The sequence below is a fragment of the Taudactylus pleione genome, unplaced genomic scaffold, assembly GCF_031769625.1.
Source record: "Taudactylus pleione unplaced genomic scaffold, aTauple2 ptg001412l, whole genome shotgun sequence".
Taxonomy (NCBI): domain Eukaryota; kingdom Metazoa; phylum Chordata; class Amphibia; order Anura; family Myobatrachidae; genus Taudactylus; species Taudactylus pleione.
The window spans coordinates 1,484,599-1,497,949 of record NW_028285812.1 but is presented as its reverse complement, the minus strand read 5'-3'; the positions used below and the strand labels follow the sequence as shown (position 1 = coordinate 1,497,949).

Sequence of the window (13,351 nt, the reverse complement as noted above, 5' to 3'; positions counted from 1 at the left end):
ACAGAGCCCCCGTCCCTCCTCTGAGTCCTTGTCCCTCCTCTCAAACCCCTCTTCTCTCCTTTCAGAGCCCCCGTCCCTCCTCTCAGAGCCCCCGTCCCTCCTCTCAGAGCCCCCGTCCCTCCTCTCAGAGCCCCCGTCCTTCCTCTCAGAGCACCCGTCCCTCCTCACAGAGCCCCCGTCCCTCCTCACAGAGCCCCCGTCCCTCCTCTCAGAGCCCCCGTCCCTCCTCTCAAACCCCTCTTCTCTCCTCACAGAGTCCATGTCCCTCTTTTCAGAGCCCCTGTCCTTTCTCTCAGAGCCCCCGTCCCTCCTCTCAGAGCCCCCGTCCCTCCTCTCAGAGACCCCGTCCTCCCTCTCAGAGCCCCCGTCCCTCCTCTCAGAGCCCCTGTCCCTCCTCTCAGAGCCCCTGTCCCTCCTCTCAGAGCCCCTGTCCCTCCTCACAGAGCCCCTGTCCCTCCTCACAGAGCCCCTGTCCCTCCTCAGAGCCCCTGTCCCTCCTCTCAGAGCCCCCGTCCCTCCTCTCAGAGCCCCCGTCCCTCCTCTCAGAGCCCCCGTCCCTCCTCACAGAGCCCCCGTCCCTCCTCACAGAGCCCCTGTCCTTCCTCTCAGAGCCCCCGTCCCTCCTCACAGAGCCCCCGTCCCTCCTCACAGAGCCCCCGTCCCTCCTCTCAAACCCCTCTTCTCTCCTCACAGAGTCCATGTCCATCTTATCAGAGCCCCTGTCCTTCCTCTCAGAGCCCCTGTCCCTCCTCTCAGAGCCCCCGTCCCTCCTCACAGAGCCCCCGTCCCTCCTCACAGAGCCCCCGTCCCTCCTCACAGAGCCCCCGTCCCTCCTCTGAGTCCCTGTCCCTCGTCTCAAACCCCTCTTCTCTCCTTTCAGAGCCCCTGTCCATCTTATCAGAGCCCCTGTCCTTCCTCTCAGAGCCCCCGTCCCTCCTCTCAGAGCCCCCGTCCCTCCTCACAGAGCCCCCGTCCCTCCTCACAGAGCCCCCGTCCCTCCTCACAGAGCCCCCGTCCCTCCTCACAGAGCCCCCGTCCCTCCTCAGAGCCCCTGTCCTTCCTCTCAGAGCCCCCGTCCCTCCTCTCAGAGCCCCCGTCCCTCCTCACAGAGCCCCCGTCCCTCCTCACAGAGCCCCCGTCCCTCCTCTCAAACCCCTCTTCTCTCCTTTCAGAGCCCCCGTCCCTCCTCTCAGAGCCCCCGTCCCTCCTCTCAGAGCCCCCGTCCTTCCTCTCAGAGCACCCATCCCTCCTCACAGAGCCCCCGTCCCTCCTCACAGAGCCCCCGTCCCTCCTCTCAGAGCCCCCGTCCCTCCTCTCAAACCCCTCTTCTCTCCTCACAGAGTCCATGTCCCTCTTTTCAGAGCCCCTGTCCTTTCTCTCAGAGCCCCCGTCCCTCCTCTCAGAGCCCCCGTCCCTCCTCTCAGAGCCCCCGTCCCTCCTCTCAGAGCCCCCGTCCTTCCTCTCAGAGCACCCGTCCCTCCTCACAGAGCCCCCGTCCCTCCTCTCAGAGCCCCCGTCCCTCCTCTCAAACCCCTCTTCTCTCCTCACAGAGTCCATGTCCCTCTTTTCAGAGCCCCTGTCCTTTCTCTCAGAGCCCCCGTCCCTCCTCTCAGAGCCCCCGTCCCTCCTCTCAGAGACCCCGTCCTCCCTCTCAGAGCCCCCGTCCCTCCTCTCAGAGCCCCCGTCCCTCCTCTCAGAGTCCCTGTCCCTCCTCTCAAACCCCTCTTCTCTCCTCACAGAGTCCATGTCCCTCTTTTCAGGGCCCCTGTCCCTTCTCTTAGAGCCCCTGTTCCTGCGTCTGTATTTTGATACATTCAGGCAAATGTTATTCTCTTACGTACGGGTCCACACTAGATGATATATTGGACGATTTGTCATTTTGAGGCAAATCAGAATGCCAAATTGTCCTGTGTGTACCACAATTCCGCGCTCCCGTGCGTCCTTCGTTGTATCTTCCGATCTGCCTGTACAGCAGGCCAATCTGAAGATCTGGCGGATGACACCATGTTTCTGGATGCGGCGGAGTAACGATATATCGGGCGGTCGTACACCAGATCGTGCAGTGTGTACCGTCTGATATATCCTACTGTCACATCTGCTGTCGCTGGGTACGCATATTATCTAGTGTGTACACAGCTTTATTTCCGCGGCAATAAGAAATGACAATTATCAGGTCTGAAACTCGGTCATTCACACATTGACCCCCTATATTGTATAAATCCGCCCTACCAGGCAGCACCCGCATATCGGAGGGCACAGCTCTAAGGGCATTGGGGCTGCTATAGGTGAAAGTTAGCGGGTCCCACAGCCTTACATGGGGGTATTGGTGACTGGCATTACTGAATACAGTGACCCCTGCCGCCTAGTGCCCGCCTGTCCCGTACCTTCCTCTGCAGATCCTTCTGTTTGATGCACAGGAACTGGAACTTCAGCAGCTTTGCCACCAGCGGAAGCGGCAATTTCTCGCCATTGTCCAGCAAGAATTTAGCTGCTTCTGTCACCTGTGGGGCAGAAATAAAGACGTTATAGCCAGGTCGCCACATCCATTTGGCGGGAGGAGGCGTGAATCCCAGGGGCGGGGGGGGGGGGTGTGAGAGCAGCGGGAGGAGATTAGTCGCCGCCCCAGGGGTATGCGCTGCGACCTTCAGCGCTACTGAAAACATTTCCTGTAATAGTGACAGGCAGGAAAATACAGGAACGTAATCCCTGGTGTCTGCTGGGCCGGATTTAGTGACCTGACACAGCGCCCCCTACTGCCAGAACGCGTCATTGTGTGTTACCCCAGATGTGTTACCGCTGGTTACAGTTGCTCCAAAATAATGAGGTGGTTAAAAAAAACTGTCATCGGTAAAGTTAAAAAATGTAAAAGTCTGTCCCTGTAATAGAACATAGCACAGCTTTTACCTCATTATATTACATAATAAGATAACATTTGCGGGATATAGTTTTATTGTCAATTTCACACAGCAACCAGTATTGTTCATAATAAATAATCACCATAAAAGCACTTAATGCAGATATATAGGATATATAGAGCCCTAGAAAGCTTATACTAGAAGCACGTGCCCTAACAGCCCATCCCACCCCGCTCTTTGCGGAAACTGCCCCTATGCCAAATCGTTTTATACCAATCAGTGCACCCCAATACCCTGTGACGCTGGAGGACGTGCGTCTCTATCAGAGAGGTCATATGTACAGATCACGGGCGAGACACAAGTCCATGTATTATGGGGGTCTGTAATAAATGATGACAGTTCTACATAATGCTGAGGAAACTGGAAGGTTAATACATACAGTACTGGCCACCTCTCCCTGACATAGCAGCAATCTCCCTGTCTCCCTGAGGAGCCTACTAATCTCCCTTAATGCACCTTACCCCCATTATATAACTGTTATAGATATAAAAAAAAAATAGATACATAAATTCAAATGGGATCATTAGTATCACTTCCCTGCATTGGGTATAAAGCACAATGACCCTATGGCTACATATATTTTCTGAGAAGTATCAGTGTTTTCATCACCTAGATCTTACTAACTGCTTTGGGGCTCATTTACATTTGGATGTAAGTCAGTATTATGACACGCCTCTCAGATGTACCAGTACATGCCTATCACATATATGACACGCCCCTCAGATGTAGCAGTACACACCTATCACATGTATGACACGCCTCTCTGATGTACCAGTACATGCCTATCACATGTATGATACGCCTCTCTGATGTACCAGTACATGCCTATCACATGTATGATACGCCTCTCAGATGTAGCAGTACACACCTATCACATGTATGACACACTTCTCAGATGTAGCAGTACACACCTATCACATGTATGACACGCCTCTCAGATGTACCAGTACACGCCTATTACATGTATAACACCTTTCAGATGTAGCAGTACACGCCTATCACATGTATGACATGCCCCTCAGATGTAGCAGTACACGCCCACTTTACCGCCACGCTCATAGGTGCTGCTTTCACAATCTCCCTGACATGCTTTTTTATAAATAGCTAAGTATGGGTTAATTTTTGGAGAACGTATGAACCGAAGATTCTGTGGGTATTTTGCCATTTGTAGTCTGTCCACTGTAACTCCTTAGTGTGGTTATATGTCCACGTAGTGCATCTCCCACCCGCTGTAACTCCTTAGTGTGGTTATATGTCCACGTAGTGCATCTCCCACCCGCTGTAACTCCATAGCGTGGTTATATGTCCACGTAGTGCTTGTCCCACCCGCTGTAACTCCATAGCGTGGTTATATGTCCACGTAGTGTTTCTCCCACCCGCTGTAACTCCTTAGTGTGGTTATATGTCCACGTAGTGTTTCTCCCACCCGCTGTAACTCCATAGCGTGGTTATATGTCCACGTAGTGTTTCTCCCACCCGCTGTAACTCCTTAGTGTGGTTATATGTCCTCACTACAGGGGGCAACTACAGGGGGCTCACTACTGGGGCAACTACAGGGGGCAACTACAGGGGGCTCACTACTGGGGGCAACTACAGGGGGCTCACTACTGGAGGTACTGCATAGGGGGACCATTACTGGGGGACACTACATAGGCAGACACTGCATAGGGGGACCACTACTGGAGGCATTATATAACAGGAACTGCATAAGGGGGGCGGCGGCAGCTGGGGCTGGCATAGGTGCTCGGGGGGTGGTACATTTTAGTTTGGGGGGGGCACCAACATTTATCTTGCCTCCGGGCACCTGGGATGAAGTTACGCCACTGGTAACTCCTTAGTGTGGTTATATGTCCACATAGTGCTTCTCCCACCCACTGTAACTCCATAGTGTGGTTATATGTCCACGTAGCTCTTTACCCACCAGCTGTAACTCCTTAATGTAGCGCTTCCATGATGGTTTCCTCACCAGTTACTCTCCTGGGTGTGATAAACAACTTGTGGAAGTAATTATTCTGTGGGTATCTTGTTGTATATTCGTACTCTGCATTTCCCCATGTGTGATCATAGGCCCTCATTCAGAGCCGGACGCAACTAGCGCTCGCTCGTCCTGAATATAGGGGTGGCTATTCAAATGAACCGTTCGCGGTCTGTTCACGCCTCTAGGTCTGAACGAGCGAACAAAACTTGCGGTCGTTTTTTGGCAAACTACGCCCCCTGGCCGCTCGCATCCTACGTCATGTCCGCTATTTATTAGATTAATCGAGTACATCGAACAGGGTATGAACTGCTCGCTATTCTTGTGGTCGGTTTTTGCTACCACAATTTTGCGAGCAGTTCTGGCTATAAAATAACCCAGTGACGTGGTTAATGACGCTGCTTTTTTAATTATGCACACCCATAAAACGCCCGTTTTGACCTTTAAGCACGCCTGCGTTCGGATCTCCACTCCCCGTTTTCAAGCACCTTCCCCTGATACCACCCACATACGCCTCATTCTGTCACTCAAATTATCAGGCATTCGCTATTTTGCGAGCACATGAATTTCGACCGCACTGACTGGTTCGCGCATGCGTATAACGATCCGTACGCATGCGCAGTTGGCCAAACATCGCTCGGAGCGAACGAGCTGCCGCTTACGAGCGGCTCTGAATCAGGCCCATAGCTCCATGTATTGCTCATCCCACCCATTGTCACCTATGTAAGGTGCCCAAGATGGCTGCCTGGCACCTATGTGAGCGGATGACCCTGTGGCACTGAGGACTCTGCGGGCATCTTATATTTGAATTGTATATTTTATAGCCATACACCATTGTACTGCACCCTAGATGGCCTACTCCTGTGTAATATGTTGTCTACTGAGAATGTAAAGTACTTTGAGTCCTTTTAGGGAACAGTGAATAAATATTATCATAACTAGTATCAGGACTGGTTCTGGGTTCATCAAGGTTGTCTGTTGTTCCTCTATACCAGGGGTCAGAGAACTTTTTTACCTTTTACCCCAAAATATATTTAGGTACGACGACGTTAACCACTTGATTTGAAAGGAAGAAAATCATATAGTAGTGCCCCCATACAATGCCCCTGTAGAAGTGCCCCCATATAATGCCCCTGTAGTGCCGCTTGTACAAAAAAAAAAAAAAACACTTCCGCCGCCGTCCTGTCCGCTGTTCCTCGGAACTATGGGAGAGACAGCATGACATCTCTCCCATAGTGCGCATGGAGAGAGGCGGAAGCTGGAGTTCAGAAGAGAACTCCAGCCTCTGGCTAACGCGGCGCTGCATGGAAGGAGCCGGGCGCCCGCTGGTAATAACATCTCAGCGGGCGTCCGGCTTAGAGCCTCCCTGCGGCACAGCCGGGCATGCAGCTCTAAACGGTCCATAAAGATGCTTCTGTCTGTGCAGAGAACATGAGGTAAGCACCTGGCAGTCACATGATCTATGTATGACCTCACATGATGTCACAATGCTCCGGATACCTCACAGAGACATGAAGGTGTCGTGTAACCACTGCAGATGCTGCTTGTCCCAGCTTGTGACCAGCAAGGTAAGTGTGAGTCTTTCTTCCTCCTAATCTATCACTAATTACACATATACCTGTGTACTTGCATAGAGCTGTGGGCAGCTGCTACCCTGGATATAACTAAGGCTGGGTACACACTGGAGTGACGGGCATTCGTTCTGACATTGGAACGAATGCCCATGAACAATGATTATGCGTCCACACTGGATGACTTTAATGAATGAGGGAACGATCACCCTTACATCATTCATTAACAATGCACTGACTGCTAGCGATACCGCTATGTTTCATGTGCAACACATCAAACCTGGCAAACGTCGCTAGCGACCACGGGAGCGGGCGATCGTGTACACACAGAGCTATGCAGGCGATATATATCGTTACAAAACGGCATATCGGCCCGACATCGCTCCAGGGTGTACATGGCTAAAGGAGTAATGTTGTTACCGAAAGTGTGATACAATGTTGCAACAAAGTAACATCCAACAATACAGTTCCATTGTAATGAATAGTGCAGGGGGAGAGGGGGGACTCACTGTAATCTCTTCCCACTTCCCACATTTACTTCATAACCGTCAGATGAAACCTTCAGCTCTCACCTAGAATACTGCGCTCCTGTCTGTTATACAGAGTTCCTATCATTAATAGACAGACCCGGTGTCTGTACATAATCCAGACTACAGGGCTGACCAGTAATTCTAATACAGGGCACGCTGTGTAACAAGACCATCTTATATGTAACACATCTCTGCCCAAACCTGCAGCTCTGGGTATGATCTGGGTGAGCCTTTACAGATTAAGGTATGAAATACGCAATGTAGATTGTATATATACAGTCAGGTGCATAAATATTGGGACATTGACAGAATTTTCATATTTTGGCCTCTATTCACCACCACAATGATTTTGAAATGAAACAAACAAGATGTGATTTACCTGCAGACTTTCAGATTTAATTTGAGGGTAATTACATCCAAATCAGGTGAAAGGTGTAGGAATTACAACGGTTTCTATATGTGCCTCACACTTTTTAAGGGGCCAAAAGTAATGGGACAAACTAAACAATCCTAAATCTAACTTTCACTTTTTAATACTTTGTTGCAAATCCTTTGCAGGCAATTACAGCCTGAAGTCTGGAACGCATAGACATCACCAGACGCTGGGTTTCATCCCTGGTGATGCTCTGCCAGGCCTCTACTGCAAATGTCTTCGGTTCCTGCTTGTTCTTGGGGCATTTTCCCTTCAGTTTTGTCTTCATCAAGTGAAATGCATGCTCCATCAGATTCAGGTCAGGGGATTGACTTGGCCATTGCATAACATTCCACTTTTTAGCCTTAAAAAACTCTTTGGTTGCTTTTGCAGTATGCTTCGGGTCATTGTCCATCTGCACTGTGAAGCGCCGTCCAATGAGTTCTGAAGCATTTGACTGAATATGAGCATATAATATTGCCCAAAACACTTCAGAATTCATTCTGCTGCTTTTGTCAGCAGTCACATCATCAATAAATACAAGGGAACTAGTTCCATTGGCAGCCATACATGCCCACGCCATGACACTACCACCACCATGCTTCACTGATGAGGTGGTATGTTTTGGATCATGAGCAGTTCCTTTCCTTCTCCATACTCTTCACTTCCCATCACTCTGGTACAAGTTGATCTTTGTCTCATCTGTCCATAGGATGTTGTTCCAGAACGGTAATGGCTTTTTTAGATGTTGTTTGGCAAACTCTAATCTAGTCTTCCTGTTTTTGTGGCTCACCAATGGTTTACATCTTGTGGTGAACCCTCTATATTCACTCTTGTGAAGTCTTCTCTTGATTGTTGACTTTGACACATATACATCTACCTCCTGGAGAGTGTTCTTGATTTGGCCAGCTGTTGTAAAGTGGTTTTTCTTCACCAGGGAAATAATTCTGTCCACCACAGTTGTTTTCCGTGGTCTTCCTGGTCTTTTGGTGTTGCTGAGCTCTCCGGTGCATTCTTTCTTTTTAAGAATGTTCCAAACAGTTGATTTGGCCACACCTAATGTTTTTGCTATCTCTCAGATGGGTTTGTTTTGATGTCTCAGCCTAATGATGGCTTCACTGATAGTGACAGCTCTTTGGATCTCATATTGAGAGTCGACAGCAACTGATTCCAAATGCAAATGTCACACCTAGAATCAACTCCAGACCTTTTACCTGCTTAATTGATAATGAAATAACGAGGGAATAGCCCACACCTGTCCATGAAATAACTTTTGAGTTGATAGTCCCATTACTTTTGGCCCCTTAAAAAGTGGGAGGCACATATAGAAACCATTGTAATTCCTACACCGTTCACCTGATTTGGATGTAATTACCCTCAAATTAAATCTGAAAGTCTGCAGGTAAATCACATCTTGTTTGTTTCATTTCAAAACCATTGTGGTGGTGAATAGAGGCCAAAATATGACAATTCTGTCAATATCCCAATATTTATGCACCTGACTGTATGTATAGATATACGCTCTCTATATCTGGGTGAAGAGGCCCCTAAGCTACAACGTGTCCTCTTTAATGACCATCAGGAATGGGCCTGTACCAGTGGCATATCTATAATGGATGTAGGGTGTTCACGCAGGCACACAGGACTATGGGTCATGGGGGTCCTACACTGCCTACCCACCACTGAGACAGTTGACGCCATATTTATTGTGCTCTATTCAGGGGCAGCAATCAGGGTCATTGGCTGGCCTGAGTCCCCTGACCGCGTCCAATAAGTGCAACAGCCGTAGCCAACGCCTGTGCAGAAGACAGCACAGACTCCGGCGCAGCGGCAGAGCATTTGCTCTCTTTTGCGCAGTAGCCAACAATATATTTCTGGGAGGAGGAAACCGCACATTGGGGCAGATGTATAAAGCTCTGGGAAGAGATAAAGTGGAGAGTGATAAATTACCAACCAATCAGCTCCTAACTGCCATATTTCAAACACAGCCTGTAATGTGACAGTTGGGAGCAGAGTGGTTGGTGGTTGATCACTCTGCCCCATTGGCCCATAAATCCTTACACTGCCCGTGGCCGGGGCTCAGCGCTCTCTGCGGCTGCGGGAAGGACGACGCTGGCAGAGAAAAGCTTTCAGACATTCATCAATATTTCAGATAAACTTTCCCATAAACGTGAAAACTTTGATCTCCAGAACAAAGCCGGCGACCATTGGCGGCTGCATTGTACGGGATGTTACTCGTGGAGCACACAGTAGGGGTCTCCACCGGCCCCAACCCTCGGCAATTTGTTCAACCCCTCTATAAGTGATTCATTGTACATACCCCACATGTTTCCAATAAGCTGCCCAGTCTGGAAATGATTATTGTATATTTATATCTCATATCACCAGCACTATCCATATATATTATATACAGTCACGTAATGGCATGTCCTACCCCGCTCTCTCCTCTCCCCAATTATATATAGTCATGTAATGGCACGTCCTACCCTGCTCTCTCCTGTCCCCCTTTATATACAGTCACGTAATGGCATGTCCTACCCTGCTCTCTCCTGTCCCCCTTTATATACAGTCACGTAATGGCATGTCCTACCCCGCTCTCTCCTGTCCCCCTTTATATACAGTCACGTAATGGCATGTCCTACCCTGCTCTCTCCTGTCCCCCTTTATATACAGTCACGTAATGGCACGTCCTACCCTGCTCTCTCCTGTCCCCCTTTATATACAGTCACGTAATGGCATGTCCTACCCCGCTCTCTCCTGTCCCCCTTTATATACAGTCACGTAATGGCATGTCCTACCCTGCTCTCTCCTGTCCCCCTTTATATACAGTCACGTAATGGCACGTCCTACCCCGCTCTCTCCTGTCCCCCTTTATATACAGTCACGTAATGGCACGTCCTACCCCGCTCTCTCCTCTCCCCGTTTATATACAGTCATGTAATGGCACGTCCTACCCCGCTCTCTCCTGTCCCCCTTTATATACAGTCACGTAATGGCACGTCCTACCCTGCTCTCTCCTGTCCCCCTTTATATACAGTCACGTAATGGCACGTCCTACCCCGCTCTCTCCTCTCCCCGTTTATATACAGTCACGTAATGGCACGTCCTACCCCGCTCTCTCCTGTCCCCCTTTATATACAGTCACGTAATGGCACGTCCTACCCCGGACTCTCCTGTCCCCCTTTATATACAGTCACGTAATGGCATGTCCTACCCCGCTCTCTCCTGTCCCCCTTTATATACAGTCACGTAATGACACGTCCTACCCCGCTCTCTCCTGTCCCCCTTTATATACAGTCACGTAATGGCATGTCCTACCCCGCTCTCTCCTGTCCCCCTTTATATACAGTCACGTAATGGCATGTCCTACCCTGCTCTCTCCTCTCCCCCTTTATATACAGTCACGTAATGGCATGTCCTACCCTGCTCTCTCCTGTCCCCCTTTATATACAGTCACGTAATGGCATTTCCTACCCCGCTCTCTCCTCTCCCCCTTTATATACAGTCACGTAATGGCACGTCCTACCCCGCTCTCTCCTGTCCCCCTTTATTTACAGTCACGTAATGGCATGTCCTACCTTGCTCTCTCCTGTCCCCCTTTATATACAGTCACGTAATGTCATGTCAAATCCCGCTCTCTCCTGTCCACCTTTATATACAGTCACGTAATGGCATGTCCTACCCCGCTCTCTCCTGTTCCCCTTTATATACAGTCACATAATGGCACGTCCTACCCCGCTCTCTCCTGTCCCCCTTTATATAGTCACGTAATGGCACGTCCTACCCCGCTCTCTCCTGTCCCCCTTTATATACAGTCACGTAATGGCACGTCCTACCCGGCTCTCTCCTGTCCCCCTTTATATACAGTCACGTAATGTCACGTCCTACCCCGCTCTCTCCTGTCCTCCTTTATATACAGTCACGTAATGGCACGTCCTACCCCGCTCTCTCCTGTCCCCTTTTATATACAGTCACGTAATGGCACGTCCTACCCCGCTCTCTCCTGACCCCTTAATATATAGTCACGTAATGGCATGTCCTACCCTGCTCTCTCCTGTCCCCCTTTATATACAGTCACGTAATGGCACGTCCTACCCGGCTTTCTCCTGTCCCCCTTTATATACAGTCACGTAATGTCATGTCCTATCCCGCTCTCTCCTGTCCTCCTTTATATACAGTCACGTAATGGCATGTCCTATCCCGCTCTCTCCTGTCCTCCTTTACATACAGTCACGTAATGGCACGTCCTACCCCGCTCTCTCCTGTCCCCCTTTATATACAGTCACGTAATGGCACGTCCTACCCCGCGCTCTCCTGTCCCGCTTTATATACAGTCACGTAATGGCACGTCCTACCCCGCTCTCTCCTGTCCCCCTTTATATACAGTCACGTAATGGCACGTCCTACCCTGCTCTCTCCTGTCCCCCTTTATATACAGTCACGTAATGGCACGTCCTACCCCGCTCTCTCCTGACCCCTAATATATAGTCACGTAATGGCATGTCCTACCCTGCTCTCTCCTGTCCCCCTTTATATACAGTCACGTAATGGCATGTCCTACCCGGCTCTCTGCTGTCACTTACTCAGGAATTACTAACCTCATCACACACACACAGTGATTACACAAGACTGAGACACCATCAGTAACATGGAGTACCATCACAGCCTCACACACACTTACACAGGCTCTGACCTTACTCAGGAATTACTAACCTCATCACACGCAGTGATTACACAAGACTGAGAGACCATCAGTAACATGGAGTACCATCACATCCTCACACACACTTATACAGGCTCTGACCTTACTCAGGAATTACTAACCTCATCACACACAGTGACTACACAAGACTGAGAAACCATCAGTAACATGGAGTACCATCACATCCTCACACACACTTATACAGGCTCTGACCTTACTCAGGAATTACTAACCTCATCACACACAGTGATTACACAAGACTGAGAAACCATCAGTAACATGGAGTACCATCACAGCCTCACACACACTTACACAGGCTCTGACCTTACTCAGGAATTACTAACCTCATCACACGCAGTGATTACACAAGACTGAGATACCATCAGTAACATGGAGTACCATCACATCCTCACACACACTTACACAGGCTCAGACCTTACTCAGGAATTACTAACCTCATCACACGCAGTGATTACACAAGACTGAGATACCATCAGTAACATGGAGTACCATCACATCCTCACACACACTTACACAGGCTCTGACCTTACTCAGGAATTACTAACCTCATCACACGCAATGATTACACAAGACTGAGAAACCATCAGTAACATGGAGTACCATCACAGCCTCACACACACTTACACAGGCTCTGACCTTACTCAGGAATTACTAACCTCATCACACACAGTGACTACACAAGACTGAGATACCATCAGTAACATGGAGTACCATCACAGCCTCACACACACTTACACAGGCTCTGACCTTACTCAGGAATTACTAACCTCATCACACACAGTGATTACACAAGACTGATATACCATCAGTAACATGGAGTACCATCACATCCTCACACACACTTATACAGGCTCTGACCTTACTCAGGAATTACTAACCTCATCACACGTAGTGATTACACAAGACTGAGAAACCATCAGTAACATGGAGTACCATCACAGCCTCACACACACTTACACAGGCTCTGACCTTACTCAGGAATTACTAACCTCATCACACGCAGTGATTACACAATACTGAGATACCATCAGTAACATGGAGTACCATCACAGCCTCACACACACTTACACAGGCTCTGACCTTACTCAGGAATTACTAACCCCATCACACACAGTGATTACACAAGACTGAGAAATCATCAGTAACATGGAGTACCAACACATCCTCACACACACTTACACAGGCTCTGACCTTACTCAGGAATTACTAACCTCATCACACACAG

At 49.4% G+C, this 13,351-nt stretch overlaps 1 protein-coding gene across 2 annotated transcripts in view; it reads right to left on the bottom strand.

Moving 5' to 3' along the window:
- Positions 1-13,351, bottom strand: part of SPAG17 (sperm associated antigen 17) — a 274,579-nt gene that overhangs the window by 151,504 nt on the left and 109,724 nt on the right. For both annotated transcript variants that reach the window (XM_088463601.1, XM_088463602.1), the window contains exon 4: positions 2,385-2,501. In XM_088463601.1, coding sequence (XP_088319727.1) covers positions 2,385-2,501 — 117 coding nt within the window. The remainder of the gene's footprint in view (positions 1-2,384; positions 2,502-13,351) is intronic.